Here is an 18708-nt window from a genome sequence, read left to right as displayed (position 1 = left end):
ACCATCCAGCAACCTGGGCTCCTCCCATCAGGACAAGGACAAGGTTAGGGAACAGCTTCTTTCCCCCAGGCTGTGAGACTACAGGTCTGCAACTTCCATTTCATTCTAGCCTGTACCAAGGAAAAACCACCAGTAACTCTTTTCCTTTCAAGATCTTGTCACATATCAAACACCAGTGGTGGTATATTACTTTATGTACAAAGAAAACCTACAGCACAATACCTTCAGCCAACAAAACTGTGCCTACCTTAGAACTACCGAGGCTTCATCCACAGCCCTCTTTCTCAGAGCCCCATGTAGCCTTCCAGGAGTCTCTTAAAAGACTGTCATTTCTGCCTCCACCACTCTGCGTAAAAAAAAAACCAACAGCTTACCCCTGATACCGCTTCTGTACCTACTTCCAAGCACCTTAACACTGTGCCCTCTTGTGCTAGACATTCCAGTCCTGGGGAAAAGCCTCTGACTATCAATGCCTCTCATCATCTTATCCTCTGTCAAGTCACGTCTCATTCTCCATCACTCCAAGGAGAAAAGGCCGCGTTCACTCAACCTATTCTCATCAGGCATGCTCCCCAAACAGGCAACATCCTTGTCAATCTCCTCTGCACCCTTTCAATAGTTTCCACATCCTTCCTGTAGTGAGGTGACCAGAACTGAGCACAGTACTCCAACAACACACACAAAATGCTGCTGGAACACGGCAGGCCAGGCAGCATCTATAAGGAGAAGCACTGACAACGTTTCGGGCTGAGACCCTTCCTCAGGACAGTACTCCCAAGTGGGGTCTGACCAGGGTCCAAAAAGCTGTAACATTGAAACCTATTGAATGTTGAAAGGCCTTGAAACAGTGGACAAGGAGGGGATAACATTACCTCTTGGTTCTTACATGTCCTGTGTTGTGCACCTTGGTCCGGAGGAAAGTTGTTTTGTTCGGTGGTATATACGTGTACGGTTGTGTGGGAGTTATAGGTACTGTGTTGTGCACCTTGGTCCGGAGGAAAGTTGTTTTGTTCGGTGGTATATACGTGTACGGTTGTGTGGGAGTTATAGGTACTGTGTTGTGCACCTTGGTCCGGAGGAAAGTTGTTTTGTTCGGTGGTATATACGTGTACGGTTGTGTGGGAGTTATATGTACTGTGTTGTGCACCTTGGTCCGGAGGAAAGTTGTTTTGTTCGGTGGTATATACGTGTACGGTTGTGTGGGAGTTATATGTACTGTGTTGTGCACCTTGGTCCGGAGGAAAGCTGTTTTGTTGGTTTTCCTGCACTGTTTATTCACTGTTGTCATTTATATGTTTTTGTCTTGCTGTCACAAAATAACAAATTATACATCAAAAATGCACAATGATAAACATGATGCTGCTTTTGAACATTGCTGGCTCGAAACATAAGAGGGAAGAGACGAGACCAGCAGATATGTGAAGTTTTATTTTAAACTTTTGAGTTTCTACATGGAGTCCATGTCCCAGGGTTAGAAGCTGGCTCTAAGTGAACACACAGACAGAGGACAGTCAGTCAGCCTGACTCCTGTAACCTCATTACAACAGGTTACTGCCTCACAGTGAAACAGTCACCAAGAACACCAAAGGAGCGAGGCGTAGCAACTTGGGACACTCGAGGGGGTGGGGGAAAACACAGGAGCCCACGCTGTTCACAGGTCCATCAGATAGACAGGTGATCTACGGATTTCTCCATGGCTCCGAGTTCAGGCACGGTTCTTCTTGATGAAGTTGATGAGCCCATTGGTGGAACAGTCATGTGAGGTCACAGGGTCAGCGGTGACAAGCTCAGGCTCGATCGCCTTAGCCAATTGTTTGCCCAGCTCCACGCTGTAATAAACCAAAGTCAGTCAGTGGTCCAGTCGGAGACAGAGAGAGAAAAACAGAGAGAGACATATGGCATGGTACCATAGCTATTAGCTTAATGGTTTACACTCCCAGTGACCAGGGTTCACTTTACGCTGCTGTAAGGAGTTTGTACATTCCCCTGCGACCCCGCTGATGTACGGACTGTGTTAGCAAGTTGTGCACATGCTATGTTGGTGCTGGAAGCATAGCGATGCTTGTGGGCTGCCCCAGCCCAATCTCTGACTGCATTGGTCACTAATGAAAAGCAATGTTTCAATGTACAAGTGACAAAGCAAATCCAACTCTATTTGCTAACTATTTTAAACTAATGTTCACAATCTGGGTCACTGGTGTTCCACAGCCATACAGGTTAGGAGGTTAATTAGTGATGGGTGTAACTGGATGATGTGGGTTTGTTGGGCAGGAAGGGTCTTATTTATTTAGAGATACAGCAAGGAACAGTCCTTTGAGCCGAGCCGCCAGCAGCCCACCGATTTAACCCCGGCCTTACCACAGGACAATAACCAATTAACTTACTAACCAGTACGTCTTTAGAATGTAGGAGGATGTACAAATTCCTTACAGCAGGCACCCGAATTCAGTGCCAACACTTTGAGCTGTAATTGTGTTGCTTTAGCGGCCTGTTACTGTGTCGTATCTCCAGATGGATAATAAATACTCTGGCCCCTCGTCTGATGGGTGCCAAGAGTGAGCGGTTTCACTCTCCTTGCTCGGGACCCAGCCCTCCCACAGTCCCTCCCTCCTTCCATCCCCGTTGATGTTCTCACCCCCACTGGTCATAACTGTTGATGTCCCAGATGACTCCCTGGACGAAGATCTTGTGTTCGTACATGGCTGCCGGGAGAAAGTCAATGTCGTCAGGTCAGGAGACATGGCGTCCCACCCAAAAAAATCTGCTGTCCCTAGCCCAACACACCCCTCCCCGATATCACAGGGAAAACACTCCCGCATGTGTTTCCCGCCCCTCCCCGAAAGACAAGACACAGGATCAGAATTAATCTCCTCAGCCCATCGAGTCTGTTCCACCGTTCCATCATGGCTGATACATTATCCCTCTGAATCCCATTCTCCTACCTTCTCCCCACAACCTTTGACACCCTGACTAATCAAGAACCTATCAATGTCTGCTTTAAATATACCAATAACCTGGCTTCCACAGATTAACTGCCCCTTGGCTAAAGAAATTCCTCCTTATCTCTGTTCTAAATGGATATCCCTCTAATCCGAGACTATTCTGCCCTCTGGTCCTAGATTCCCCCACTGTAGGAAACATCCTCTCCACATCCATTCTATCCAGGCCTTTCAAGGGATTTCAATGTGATCCCACTCATTCTTCTAAACTGCAGCAATTACAGACCCAGAACGAAACGCTCTTCATATGTTAACACTTTTGTTCCCGGAATCATTCTCAGGAACCTTCAGTACATCTTTTCTAAAGTATGGGGCTCTCCACTCCCACCTGCACCCTAGACACAGTCAGAAGCACTCACCGATCAAGGCTCCCAGCATGAACGGAGTCAGTTTCTTAAAGACAATGGAGTTGGTGGGACGATTCCCCTCGAAAACCTAGAACAGAGAGCAGATCCGAGGGGTTAAATGGCTGTGTGGGTGAAGTTGAGGGTCAGCGGATGGCACTGGAATCAACTGCTTATCATCACATCTATTGAGCTACCATCCATACAGACCAGGTCATCACAGCAGCGTACTGGGTTAGTACACGCAAAAACAATAAGAGAATGCAGAATAAAGTTACAAATGCGGAGATTCTGCGGATGCTGGAAATTCAAAGCAAAACACGCAAAATGCTGCAGGAACTCAGCAGACTGGGCAGCATCTATGGAGAGGAATAAACAGTTGATGTTTGGGGCGTGTGAGTTAGAGAGGAAGTACAGTGCAGGTAAACAATAAAGTGCAAGAGGCAGATTGTGAAGTCCAGAATCAATCTTGAACACTGCATGCGGAATCGCCATAGGATTGACTTCAAAGGCACAAAAAACTGCCGTGCCAGTGGGTTTTGGGACCACCTGGTAAAGGAAGCCATTGAAATAAACCTAAAGGGAAAGAATTTTAACAAAGATGAAGGTCTCGCTGTAAGAACTGGGATTTGATTATAAACAAGGTGGGACAGCAAACACCTGATTGGATGAGGACTAACCAATCAGGAGGGAGGGACGGACGATGACGGTGATGATGACTCAGGCCTGAGAGGCCATTTACTAGGCGCGGAACGAAAGACTGTGTGGTGCACCACTCCTCACACAGACATTGCGCAGGATTTTTCTTTATTTTACGAGGTTGAGTTGTGAGCTCAACACTCAACCCGGCACGGATGGAAAGGGTACTCAGGAAGGGCCCGATTGGGATTCGAACCTGGGAACCTCCATTCCGGAGTCTGGTGCTCATGTCACTGCGCCACGATGGGAGTTGAGTATAAATACCACAGGACTAAGCATGCCCGGCATCATTCCTGATGAAGATGGCAGAGCTGGTCATCTAAACGTCAGTTAAAATTGATACTCGTATCTGGTTGGAAGCCAGAGAAGAGTTTGTTCATCATATCCCCCAGGAAAGCACTAGATCTTGTTTCACGGATCCATTGTGTTCTACTAGGGAATCGCAGGAGTTTGATAACAGCCGTGTAGAAGCTGCCATTGCGTCTGGTGGTACGTGCTTGCAGGCTTTCAGTCAGTTCAGCGGGGTGCAGATGGTAGGAGGGGCTGGGAGTTCATGAGAGAGGGTTAGATGTGGGAGGAAAGAGGGAGGGGCAAAGAGTGACGAAGGTGGGGAGGGGGTTGCAGCAGAGAGATGGGGAGAAGCAGATACGTTTCCCGGTGGCAGTGGGGTACGGGAGGGAGGGAGGTGGGTGGTTAGGTGGGGAGGGGGTCACACAGAGAGATGGGGAGAAGCAGATACGTTTCCCGGTGGCAGTGGGGTACAGGAGGGAGGGAGGTGGGTGGTTAGGTGGGGAGGGGGTCACACAGAGAGATGGGGAGAGGCAGATACGTTTCCCGGTGGCAGTGGGGTGCAGGAGAGAGATGGACAGTAGAACATCTCCTGCTGCAGGATGTGGGGAGGGGAGGTAGAAAAGATGGTGGAGGGAGGTATGTCGTGGGGTGGAAAGGAAGTGAGTGGAGAATAGGATATATCCCTGTATCTGAACGGCACAGACCCTTGGCCTCACCTTGTGGGGCAACAGTTTCTCCAGAGCATCTGGGCTCAGCCCAGCTGCCTGCAGCTCTTTCTTAGCCTCCTCCGTTGTCTTCCCCTTCATCAGCGCCTCCGTCTGTGCCAGGAAGTTTGCCATCAGGATCTGGGAAAGGAACGGAGAGAGTTCAGGAATGTCATTCTATTTCTTCCAAAGATATCCACCAACGCCCATACAGAAAGATCCCACAGCGAAAGGCTGGAAGCAACCGGGGTGCTAGATACAGTGCTCATTCGGAGGGTTCAGGAGAATGATTCCTGCAATGAAAGGGTTAATGTACGAGGAGCGTTTGATGCCTCTCGGCTGGAGCGGGGGGAACATCGAACATGATGGACAACCATGATACATTAAGCACCAATTATTTTTTTTTTAAAAACCTAAAACTAAATGATGCGTGTTTAATCATTAAATATTTGATTTGGACAGATGATCAACAGACAAACATCCTGAAGTTCCAAGGTTACTCAGACATGAAAATTCTTTTCATTGGATTTTGAACTCTTACCCAGAATAGCCTTTGTTTCACTTAGTTTTTAGCCCATCATGGGCAAAAATTAATCTGTTTTGCTTACACATGGTCTGTATCCTTTCATTGTCTGTCTATATGCCTCACCTACTGTATGTCCTGATGGGGCATTCCAGGCATCTCCCACTCTCGCTTTGACCCACTACCATCAGGGAGGAGGTACAGGAGCATCAGGACTGGGACTGCCAGACGGGGTAATAGTTTCTTCCCTCAGGCTGTGGGACTAATGTGTCACCACCCAGGCCTCATCACTAGGACAGTGAGCTGTTTACTGTACTTTTTACCTGTGCTGCGCTCTTCACTTGTATTTTTAGACACAGAAAGCCTACAGCACAATACAGGCCCTTTGCCTCACAATGTTGTGCCGAACATGTATTTACTTTAGAAATTACCTAGGGTTACCAACAGCCCGCTATTTTTTCTAAGCTCCACGTAACTATCAAGGTGTCTCTTAAAAGACCCTATTGTATCCGCTTCCACCACTGTCACCAGCAGACCACTCCATGCACTCATCATTCTCTGCATAAAAAACTTATCCGACATCTCCTCTGTACCTAAACACAAAGTACACTGCAGATGCAGTGGTCAAATCAAGACGTACAAACAAGCTGGATGAACTCAGCAGGTTGGGCAGCATCTGTTGAAATGAGCAGTCAATGTTTAGGGCTAAACGAAGGGTCTCGACCCGAAACATTGACTACTCATTTCAACAGATGCTGCCCAAACTGCTGAGTTCATCCAGCTTGTTTTTACGTCCTCTGTGCCTACTTCCAAGCACCTTAACACTGTGCCCTCTTGTGTTAGCCATTTCAGCCCTGGGAAAGAACATCTGACTACCCACACAATTAATGCGTCTCATCTTATACACCTCTATCAGGTCACCCCTCATTCTCCGTTGCTCCAAGGAAAAAAGGCTGAATTCACTCAACCTATTCTCATAAGGCATGCTCCCCAATCCAGGCAACATCCTTGTAAATCTCCTCTGCACCCTTTCTATGGCTTCCACATCCTTCCTGTATTGAGGCGACCAGAACTGAGCACAGTACTCCAAGTGGGGTCTGACCAGGGTCCAAAAAAATGTAATATTGAAATCTCATTGAAACCTATTGAATGTTGAAAGGCCTTGAAAGAGTGGACAAGGAGAGTGGAGGAGGCTAGGTCCAGCGGAAACAGCCTCAGATTAGAGGTACATCCATTTAGAACAGAGGAGGAATTTCCTTAGCCAGAGGGAGGCGAGTCTGTGGAATTCATCGCCACAGACGGCAGTGGAGGCCGAGTCCCTGGGTGTACTCAAAGCAGAGGTTGGTGGATTCAGGGTGTCAAACGTTACGGAGAGAAGGCAGGAGAACAGGACTGAGAGGGATTGTGGCGACCCACTTTCTGCGCAGGCGAACCGGCTCACAAATAGCCAGCGCGCGGGAGGAGACTTTGGTAATGCACCTGACATCATTTCCACCCGGAGAGGGCGGGCGCTAGGGATTAAACGCCAGCCCGCGAATTTTGAATAAACTAGTCTCGAAACGACTTACCGACTGCGTGTCGTTATTTCAGCGCTGAGTGTAGCACATTGCTACAGGAGAATAAATCAGCCATGATGGAATGACGAAGCAGACTCGATGGGCTGAAAGGCCTAATTCTGCCTGTCTTATTGGAACAGTTTAACCACGTGGAACTAGCCCTCCCAGTGATGACACACCCTCTACTGATTGGTTGGAAGAAAGATACATTTTTTTTCTTAGCCAATCAGATTTCTTTGGCTGGATCAGGTTTAATATCACTGATGTGCAGTGCAAAAGTCTTAGGCACACGTGTATAGTTATGGTGCCCAAGACATTTGCACAGTACTGTACTGATTAACATGGAGCGGAGTGCAGGTTTGTAAATCTCGCAGGAGCATAGGATGTTGGGAATCCTCAAAGGATGCAGGCTCCAGGCAACGTCATTTGATTCCAAACAATAAACCTGTTATCATTACAGAATGTCTCTCTGGTGCTTTCCACTCCCTGCTTCCTTCCCCCCTCTTCCCAATCATGATTCCCATCTCCCTCCCCCTTCCTGCTCAGTCCATAATGGAGACCCATGTCTGAATCAGGTTTATCAATACTCGTCATGAAGTTTGCAGTACAGTGCAATACCTAAAATTACTACAATACAGTGCAAAAGTGTTAGGCACCCTCGCTACATATCCAGTGTTTGCCTGACTCTTCCACAGTACTGTAGGTCATTATTTTGTGACAACAGTACAATGCAAAACAAAAAATTCTAAGCTTAATAAGAAATATAAAAATTAATACGGAGTGCACAAAGAGAGGCCAAGTTTATGTGTTCATTGTCCATTCAGAATTCTGATGGTGGAGGGGAAGAATCTGTTCCTGAATCATTGAGTGTGTGTCTTTGGGCTCCTGGACCTCGATGAGCAACAAGAAGTGGGCACACCCGGTGGGTATAGATAGGGTAAATGCAAGCAGGCATTTTCACGGAGGTTGAGCGAGACTAGAACTAGATGTCACTGGTTAAGAGTGAAATTTTTAAGGGAACTTTTCCACTCGAGGGTGGTGTGAGTGTGGAACGAGCTGCCAGTGGAAGTGGGGGATGTGGGCACAATTTCAATATTTAAGAGAAGCTTGGATAAGAACAGGGACGGGAGGGGTACGATGGGCCATGGTCATGGTGTGTGTTAATGGGGCTAGACAGAATAACTGGCCGGTATGATCTAGATGGGTCGAAGGGCCCATTTTCTGTGCTGTAAGGGGTGTCCACTGAGGGGCTGGACGTGTCTCCGCTGGGACAGCTCAGTCACCTTTGGACCCCACCAGACACTCAGCTCTCACCTGTGTCTCCAAGTAGCTGTTTGCACGTGACAGCGTCCACCCCCCAGTACACCACATCGACAGGCGATGCGAGGTCAGGCGTGTTTCTATGTGAAGTCAGCTCAGATCTACAGTGAGATCCAATGGCCAGGAAGGTGGTTCTGCAATGCGGAGAGCGAAGGGAATGACTACACACAGGACATCATCGCAGTCGTGACAAGGACTCCTACCACTGGAAACTGACTTCCAACGTCGAGAGAGTGGAACTGCCCCCTGCAATGGCTTTCCCACTTTAAAAACTCTCCGCCTCAGTTTTCTTGTCGTGATCAGAAAAGGATACCACAGACGTACCGTGTGATGCAGTCCGTTCCTGATTGGGTGCTGGGTCTGCACTGGGATGAGGAAGTCAGCGGGAATCATCCGTGTTCCTGTGGGGTGGTGAGAGGAACATTACATTGAGATCAGACACTGACATGACACACAGATCCAGCCTGAAACAGTGAGTAGCAACATTACCCCCCCCCCCCCGTCCTCTTCCTGAACTCCACTGAGTCTAGACCCAGAGCCATCATACGTTTCTCATACTTTAACCCTTTCATGCAGTCGCCGGATCATTTCGTGAAACTCTGCTCAGCTCTCTCCAATGCCAGCACATAGAGAGATGTTGAGTTTTTTTTAAAAAAAAGGCCATAAATGTAAGAATTCAGGGCTCATAAAGAGAGTCCCAGGGAATAATCACCTGGTTACATCAGAAATATTGACAACAGGCCCAAAACTGCTCTGTCTCCGAGTGCTCCGGTTTTCTCACAGAGCTAAGATGTCACCAGACGGCAGCTTTTCGACCTCATGCGCGAAAGGGAATCCCCTTTCACCTTTTCAAGGTGATGGGGTTCTGTTGGAGCTCGTGATCTACAGCTGCACTCAAATGCAGTTCTTCGCAGCAGTGGCTCCCACTCCTGGGGCTCACTGACCCCCGTTTTTCAATATCCCAAGGACATGGCCTGCACGGACGACGTACGTGCCTTTGGGGGCAAGAGCCTGTAGACAGGCTGATTCCACGCTGGCGTCACTAACAGACACATCGCGAGAAAAGCAGAACATCACAAACAGCGGATTGGCTGTCAGAAGCCTCTGTACTGGGGCAACCTCTCTCTCTCAATAGTGGGACAGAGTTTGCTGCCGAGTCAAAGAACTCAAAATAGAACTCATAAGTTGTGAGTTGTTTTCTTTGTTGGTCTCCTCTCTCACTGAGAGAGAGGGAGATTTTAGTTGCCTCGCGATGATCCCATGGTTAAATCGGTGGGTTTCTGGCCGCGTGGCTCAAAGGGCTTGAAGGCCTAGTCCACCTTGCTTCTCTCAATAAATAACATTTCAAAATAAAGCAAAACACTCAAAATACTGGAGGAAATCAGCAGGGCAGGCAGCATCGATGGAAAAAAGTACAGTCGACGTTTCGGGCCGAGACCCTCCGCAAAGGGCTGGGAAGTTTGGTAAAAGAGACAGAAGGCCATGGAAGAATGAAAATGGGAGGAGCACCAGAGGGAGGCGATGGGCGGGCAAGGAGATGAGGTGAGAGAGGAGAAAGGGGAGGCAAAATGGAGAAGGGGGTGGGGAAAGTTTGAGAAATCTTGCCATCAGGTTGAAAACTACCCAAACAGAATACAAGGTGTAGTTCCTCCAACCCGAGTGTGGCCTCATCACGATAGTAGAGAGATCATAGATGGACATATCGAAGTGGGATCAAACTGGGAGATCCCACTTGTTCTGACCGAAGGAGCGTAGATGCTCAGAAAAGCTGTCTCCCAATCTACGTCGGGTCTCACCGATGTACAGGAGGCCACACCGGGAGCACTGAACTCAGTATGTGACCTCTCCCCCACCTTTGAAATCCATTCCTCTATTAGATAGCTACAAGGCAGCAGAGGTTTGAAATCAGGGTTTTCCTTCTCCTAGACGAATTGTCAACCTCGGCTGATGAGCCCCATCTGCCTAAAGTGGCTGGTTTTCATGTGTCAGTAACCTGTCTTTGCTCCTTTTTTTAGTAGATACAGTTCCACTAGGCTTAGTGGCTAAGCCACACGGAAAGGCTGGATTTGTTTGTCAGAGGTTATTTGAAACACACACCACTCGGAGCATTTAAAAGGTAGTGGGAGCTTATCTCTCCCTCCCCCCACCCTCCCTGGCTACAACAACCTCGAGGCACCCATACCTCCCCTAGGCCAGTAAATCACATCCTCCCCAGCACCATTCCCTCCCTCCCGGGCCCAGACGTAGTGGAGACTCACCCTGGTGGATGAGCTGGTAGAAAGCATGCTGTCCATTGGTTCCAGGCTCCCCCCACACGATGGGCCCGGTCTGGTAGTTCACCCGGGTCCCTGTGCTGGTGACGTACTTGCCATTGGACTCCATGTCACCCTGGAAACAGGGAGGAGAGGGTTGGGAATTAGCCAATCGCAATAACTCAGTGCCAACGAGGCATCGACTGGGAGTGGGGGACTTTAGAAACTGTTGCACCTATCAGCAGCCACAGGTAACCCCAGCTGACGACACGCTGACGTGTGTGTCTGACAGGCACCAGCTCAACTCAACCCCACCCTTACACAGACAACGGCATTTGTCCATTTAAGAAATATTGCAAAGGTATGTTCGTCACAAATTGATACTGGAAAACTAATTTACAACTTTATATCAAACAAATGAGATGACTGCAGTGCACTTTTTAATGTCCTTCCAAAGCAATCTATTGTCAAACTTCAACTCATTCAGAACAACACTGCTAGATTCTTAACCAAAACCAGGATGAGGGAACCTGTCACTCCCACACGAGCTGATTTACATTGACTTCCTCTATCTTTTAGAACTGATTTTAAAGCTCTCAATTGTCTGGACTGAAGTACATGACAGAATCACTTTTGTTTTATAATCCTGCTCAAGTTCTCTGGTCTCCTTCCACCAGCCTGTTAAACTTAAAAGTATCTCCCTCGATGGATAATTGACCGGTCAGCTTTTCTGAGCTACACTCAATATCTAAAAGTATAACAGCTGCAAACTCAGTTGACACTTTTAAACACCAGCTCAAAATCGATTTATTAAACCTTGCTTTGAACAAACACTTTGTCTTTTATTTTTCATATCTGTTCCTTTATTCCAGTGTAAACCACTTCGAACTACATCACCTGTATGAAAAGTGCTCTAAATATTATTAATATTTACCAGGAATATTGCAGTCAAAGGGCCCCAAAGTATTGTTCCTACCATCCATCCATCCCACAATCTCTTTGAGCCTTGAGCGGGAGGGAGATGCAAGAACATCAGAACTAGGACTGCCAGACTGGGTAAAAGCTTCTTCCACAAAAACACAAGACAAAGGAGCAGAATAAGGTCACTCCACCACTCCATCATGGCTGATCCATTTCCCTCTCAATCCCATTCTCCTGCCTTCATAACCTTTCATGTTCTGGCTAATCAAGAACCTATCTATCTCTGCCTTAAATGCACCCAGAGACCAGGCCTCCACAGCCACCTGTGGCAACAAATTCCACAGATTTTCCACCCTCTGACGAAAGAAATCCTTTCTCTTCTCTGCTGTAAATGGACGTCCCTCTATACTGAGGCTGTGTCCCCCGGTCCTAGACTCCCCCACCAAAAGAAACATCCTCTTCACATCCACTCTATCTATCAACATTCTATAGGTTTCAATGAGATCCCCACCTCATTCTTCTAAATTCCAGTGAATATAGACCCAGAGCCCCCATTCACTGCTCATATGATAACCCTTTCAATTTTTTGTAATCATTCTCATGAACCCTTTCCAACATCAGCACATCCTTTCTTAAATAAGGTGTCCAAAACTGCTCATGATACTCCATGAGGCCTCACCAGTGCCTTATAAAGCCACATCATATCCTTGCTTTTATATTCTAGTCTTCTTGAAATGAATGCCAACATTGCATTTGCCTTCCTCACCACCGACTCAACCTGCAAATTAACCCTTAGGGAATCCTGCAGACTCCCAGGTCCCTTTACACCTCAGATTTTTGTATTTTCTCTCCATTTAGAAAATAGTCTATATTTAATTTCTTCTACAAAAGGGCATGACCTTACATTTCATGACACTATTCCTGACTAATGAGTTCTGACGAAGGGTCTCGGCCCGAGATGTTGACTGCTCATTTCAATGGATCCTGCCCGACCTGCTGAGTTCATGTTTGTTTGTACATGTTGATTTGACCACAGCATCTGCAGTGCACTTTGTGTTTACCATCTGCCCCTTCTTTGCCCTTTCTCTTGATCTGTCTAAGAGCACAATCAGCCCCTCCACCTACCTACATATCATACGCAAAATTTGAAACAATGCCATCAATTTCATCATCCAAATCATGACATACAATGTAAAAAGCAGTCCCAACACGGACCCCTACGGAACACAAGTCACCAGCAGCCAACAGGAAAGGCTCCCTTTGTTTCCACTCTTTGCCTCTTGCCAGTCAGCCAAAGCTCTACTCATGCTAGTATCTTGCCTGTAATATCATGGGTCCTTCTCTTGTTAACCATCCTCATGAACAGCACTTTGTCAAATCCTTTCTGAAAACCCAGCACGTAACATCCACTGATTTTCCTTTCTGATCTATCCTACTTGTTATTTCTTCAAAGAGTTCCAACAGATTTGTCAGGCAAGATTTTCCTTTGAGGGAACTATGCTGACTATGGCCTACTTTGTCCTGTGCCTCCAAGTACCCTGAAACTACATTCTTAACAATCAACTCCAATATCTTTCCAACTACTGAAGTCAGGCAAACTGGTCTAAGATTTCCTTTCCTCTGCCTCCCTCTTCTTTACGAATGGAGTGACATTTGCAATTTTCCAGTCTTCTGGAACCATGCCAGAATCAATTGATTCTTTAAAGTTCATTAATAATGCCTCCACAATCTTTTCAGCTACCACTTTTAGAATCCTGGGGTGCACACCATCTGGTCCAGGTGACTTATCTACCTTCAGACCTTTCAGTTTCCCAAGGACCTTCTCCCTAGTGATGGCAACTTCACTCACTCCTAATCCCTGACACTCTCAAACTTCCAGCACGCTGCTAGTGTCTTCCACAGTGAAGACTGATGCAAAATACTTATTCAGTTCGTCCCCCATTACCAACTCTCCGGTGTCATTTTCCAGCTACTCTCGCCTGCCTTTTACTCTTTATATATCTGGAAAGAACTTCTGGTGTCATTTTTGATATTATTGGCTAGCTGTATATTTCACTTTTCTCCCCTTATGATTTTTTTAGATGCCTTCTGTTGGTTTTTAAAAGTTTCCCAATCCTCTAGCTTCCATTTTTATTCCATTATATGCCCTCTCGTTGGCTTTGACTTCCCTTGTCAGCTGCAGTTGCACCACCCTCCCTTTAGAATACTTCCTCTTCTCTGAGCTGTTTGGAAAGTGTAGTATAGATATGTCACACAGAAACTCCAGCCATTGCTGTTCTGCTGTACTCCCTGCTGGTGGCCCCTTCCTATCAACTTTGGCCAACTCCTCTCTCATGCCTCTGTAATCCCCTTTACTCCACTGTAACACTGATACATTTGACTTTAGCTTCTCCTTCTCAACTTTCAGGGTGAATTCTATCATATTATAATCATTGTGACCCAAGGGTTCCTTTACCTCAAGCTCTATAACATATCCGGTTCATTACTCAACACCCAATCCAGAACAGGTGATCCCCTAGTGGGCTCAACCACAAGCTTCTCCAAAAAGCTATCTCAGGATCTGGCATCCACTTGATTTTCCTATTCTATGTACATATTGAAATCCCCTTAACTCTTGTAGCGTTGCCCTTTTAGCATTCCCTGCTGCAGTCTGCAGACCACATCCCTGGCTACTTTTCAGAGGCCAGTGAATAACTCGCACCAGGGTCTTTTCACCCTTAACTCTACCCACAAGGATTGAACATCATCTGATCCTACATCAGTCTGATTTCACCACACACACACGAGAATCAAGAACACATGCTCCACCACCATACCCAATGCAGAAAGTTGGAGGCAGTTGTACCTGTTGAAAGTAGGCGGCAAAGCGATGCATGTACTGATCATAGGGCAGCAGAGCGTGGGTCTCCACGTTGTAGAAGTTGATGTACCAAACGCCCAGCAAAGCCAGCAGGACTGGAGCGTTCCGTTCCAGTGGGGACGACTGAAAGTGTTTGTCCTTTAGAATGAGAGTGAGAGTGAGAGTGAGACTGAGGTAGGTTCTGTCATCTAACTGGATGACGAGAATCACAACAGTGATGTACTTAGGAGCTGATGTTAAGAACACACCCCTGGAGGAAGGTTTAAACAACAGCGGAAGAGGGTTACTTGGGTACTGAATTCGAGCAGTAGTGCCCAGCACCAGTAGCAAGAGGCTGCCAGGGGCCGGCAAGACAAGAGGAAAGAGGTCTTGCCCAAGGGAAGAAACACCATGGTGGTGCCCGAGAGGAACATGGGGACAAACATTAATGGTTCTCATGTGCTTGGAGACTCGCCCCATTGATCAGGTGTTGCTCTGGAGAATAAGAGCAAGACGAGCCCGTTTCGTTCCTGGGCTGTGGGAGTAGCAATGTTGACAAGTCCTTGTCTTAGAAACCACCCAACCTGTTGGCAACACACACAAACTGCAAGGGAAAGTCACTACGTTAGCCAGCATCTATGGAGGAAAATAAGCAGTTCAGATGAAGGGCCTCGTCTCTATTCCTCCCCATAGACGCTGCCTGACCTGCTGAGTTCCTCCAGCATTTCGTGTGTTGCTCTGGATTTCCTGCGCCTGCTGAACTCCTTGCATGGCTAAACTGGTGGGATTAAAGATTAAGTTTGTCACACGTGCATTGAAACATACAGTGAAATGTGTCGCTTGTGTTAACAGCAAACGCGGTCTGAGGATGTGGTACGGTCAGGCCACAAGTGTCACTGTGCACCTGGTGCCAACACAGCATGCTATCTCACGTCCTTGGACAGGGGGAGGAATCAGAACACCCAGTCACAGGGAGAATGCAGAAACTCCGTACACTCTGCAGCAGGAATTGAACATTGATCACTGTGCTACTAGGCCACCCCTCCCCCTCAGATCTAGCTACGACCAGTCCTGGGCACAGAAAACGGTTGTAGGGGTATACCCTGTGCTCCTCAAGGGGGTGAAGTGGGAGGGGAGTGTGACGGTGATGTCCCACCTACTCACCATCCAGTGGCCTCCATTCAACAGCTGGCAGAAGTTCTCAAAACCTGGAAGACAAAAACAGGAGTTACCACGGCAACAGTGTCAGGCCCTGGGTTTGGGGCGGTGGGGGGGGGGCTTGCGCAGGGATGAAGTGAGACAACCTTGCACTCAATGGCAGTAAGACCAAGGGACTGATTTTGGATTTCAGGAAGGGGAAGTCAATGGACCACACACCAGTCCTCATCAAGGGTGAGCAGATTCAAGTTCCTGGATGTCAACATCACTGAGGATCTATCCTAGGCCCAACATATCGATGCAATTACAAAGAAGGCACAACAGTGGTTATATTTCATTCGGAGCTTGAGGAAACTTGTTATGTCACCAAAGACTCTCACAAATTTCTACTATTTACCATGGAGAGAATTCTAACTGGTTGCATCAGCTTCTGGTATAAATGCTCCAATGCTCAGGACTGGGAAAAGCTACAGAAGATTGTAAACTCTAGCAACTCCACCACGGACACCAGCCTCCCCACCGTCCAGGGTAGCTTCAGAAGGCAATGCTTCATTAAGGACCCTCACCCCTCTGGACAGGCCCTCTTCTCATTACTACCATCAGGGAGGAGGGACAGGAGCCTGAAAATGTTTGAAGAACTGCCTGTTCCCCTCCATGATCCCAGGAAAAGTACTTTCTTGCTCTTTCTGTACATTTTAAAATATAGTCTTATTGAAATGAATGGTGATTTTTATGTACAGCTGCTGAGAAACAAGATTTACAACGTGATTGTGGCTGATAACAAAAGAAACGTGAGGGTGAGACAGTGAGAGGAGGGCTGAAACCCTGTGCCAGGAAGGCCTACCTATGTGTAGGGCGATGGAGAGTCCGATGGCTGACCACAGCGAGTAGCGTCCACCAACCCACTGTAGGAAGGAAAGGCACAGATGAGAGTCTGAGGTACGCGGCACCACACCACACCCAGCCCAGCGGGCTAGAGATCTCTCTGCCGGGGTTTGCACCCCGAGAGAGACAGAGCGTGGAGAGGGGAGAGGAAGACACGGCTCTTTGCCAGGTAACCTGATCACCAAACCACAGATGCCAACAGTGCGTTCAGCACCAGGCACCTTTGAACTTTCCAAAGGTCAGACACCAAAATAGCCTCCAGCCCCGGGAAGCAGAGACAGCAGCTGGCAGGAGGTCCAGCAAGCGGTCGATGCAGAGACACCTCATCGCCACAACTGCACAGCCCACCATCCACAAGTACGTGCAGTCCATTGTTGCTGCCAGAAGCCAGGCATCGTGGAGGAGTTCCGGAACTGCTGGGCACAGCAGGGGATGAAGGAAGATTGAATTACAGTGGATTCCGGTTAATTGAGACATCTTGAAAAGAACAAAGTCTAATCAAGAAAGTAGTTGGGTTTCTGTGACACTTAACCGGGACAGGAGACTGCTGCTGCTGTTTCTCACGAGCGTCAGTCATGTACACTTGTGTTTCTGTTACACATTACACCGTGCTTAGAACAAACAGTTTTAAAATGGTTATGTGTGCTTGTGTTCAAAAAGCAGCGATTTTTGTCACTGATAGTTGGCAAGAAATAAGTAATAAGACAATTCAGAATTATTTTGCTCATTACAATTTCAAGTATTGAGGCTTGGAGATGCCAGAAACGGCCAGGAGTGAAATTGAAACAATTTCCTACTTCAAGTTGGAACTACAAAGAATTAAGGTGAAGACAATCATCTTGAATGTTACAATGAAAATGAAGATTTGGAGAATGCAATCGTCAAATGCATTGTATAAGGCAGTCCATTATCTGCACTGATTTTGTTCATTTACAGTCAATCAAAAGTGCATTCACAGTGCACAGTGAATTAATTCTTCTGCCTATAACTATTATAATCGAGTATACTGACTGGCTGCATCATGCCCAGGTGTGGAAACACCAATGCCGCTGAATAGAAAATCCACTCCATCACAAGTAAAACTTCCCCCACCACTGAGCACATCCACAAGAGCGTTGTCGCAGGAAAACAGGACACCACCCCCAGCTCATGCTCTCTCCCAGGAAGGAGTGGTGGAGCCTCAGGACTCACACCAGCAAGTTCATATCCCTCAGCACCAGGGCCTTGAACCACAGGCGAAGACTTCACTCAACCTCAGTCACCCCAAGTATTATTCAAGTTTTAATTTGTTCAGTATTCATTTAAATATATAATTAGTTACAGTTTGCCATCTTCATTATTTAATTATTTCCATGACAGTTCAGCTAATTGGGGCAGCCTCTTAATTGGGCCAGAATGTACTGGTCCTGATTAACGGGAATCCACTATATCTCAATTTAATTAGGACTTGTTACGGTGACATCATTGTCACTTGAAATTGTCGTTTTTTTCACAAAGAAAATGGCTGAGCTTTGAGTACCAACCCATCCATACACACCCCCGCCTGCCAGTGTCACCATCCACACCCATCGATCACCCAGACAGGTCAGAACCAGCACAACCCCTTCCTCATACTTACATCCCAGAACTCAAACATGTTGTTAGGGTCGATTCCAAACGCCTTCACTTTGCCCTGTGGAGTGAACGAAGGTTCAGTCAGAAAACGGAGGGGTAAATCTGCAGGGGGGGAAGGGGTTTGTACACAGGCTTGCCCCGGTCAGGTGTCCTCTCCCTGGAATGACTCACCGTCTGCTGCAGGAAGTCAGCAGGTCAAACAGCATCAGGAAGAGGGGAGGAATTGTCGACATTTTGGGACCAAACCCTGACACAGTTCCGATCTGAAATACCCGAAGACATAACATAGAACAGTACAGCACCGGAACAGGCCCTTCAGCCCACACTGTTGTGCTGATCCAATTAAACTGGAAATCGAATGCCAACTAAACTAATGAGCATATCATTTCATTTCCCTCATGTTCATGTGTTCATCGAAACACGTCTAATGTTTTCACCTCTACCACATCAAGTAGCACATTCCAGAATCTGGCCATTTGTCCCATTAAGTCTCTGCTATCCCATCATGGCTGATTTATTTTTCCTCTCATCAACAATTCCTTTCAAGGCTGTTGCCAGGTTCTGCTGGAAGCTTCCACTTAGACCACACTTGGAATATTGTGC

At 47.2% G+C, this 18708-nt stretch overlaps 1 protein-coding gene across 1 annotated transcript in view; it reads right to left on the bottom strand.

The window, feature by feature from the left end:
- Positions 1-1408: 1408 nt before the first annotated feature.
- The window catches only part of LOC132407069 (glucose-6-phosphate isomerase-like), a 33581-nt gene continuing 16281 nt past the window's right edge, over positions 1409-18708 (bottom strand). The window contains exons 9-18 of the mRNA XM_059993328.1: positions 18110-18163; positions 16451-16511; positions 15613-15656; positions 14455-14607; positions 10695-10824; positions 8761-8837; positions 5050-5178; positions 3359-3434; positions 2636-2702; positions 1409-1829 (exon numbers count right to left, since the gene is read on the bottom strand). Of these exons, the coding sequence (XP_059849311.1) occupies positions 1706-1829; positions 2636-2702; positions 3359-3434; positions 5050-5178; positions 8761-8837; positions 10695-10824; positions 14455-14607; positions 15613-15656; positions 16451-16511; positions 18110-18163 (915 nt within the window). The 3' untranslated portion in view covers positions 1409-1705. The remainder of the gene's footprint in view (positions 1830-2635; positions 2703-3358; positions 3435-5049; positions 5179-8760; positions 8838-10694; positions 10825-14454; positions 14608-15612; positions 15657-16450; positions 16512-18109; positions 18164-18708) is intronic.

This window comes from Hypanus sabinus, chromosome 17 (genome assembly GCF_030144855.1).
Source record: "Hypanus sabinus isolate sHypSab1 chromosome 17, sHypSab1.hap1, whole genome shotgun sequence".
In the NCBI taxonomy this organism is placed as follows: domain Eukaryota; kingdom Metazoa; phylum Chordata; class Chondrichthyes; order Myliobatiformes; family Dasyatidae; genus Hypanus; species Hypanus sabinus.
Note: the sequence above shows the minus strand (reverse complement) of the source record. Positions and strands in the feature narration are given on the sequence as shown.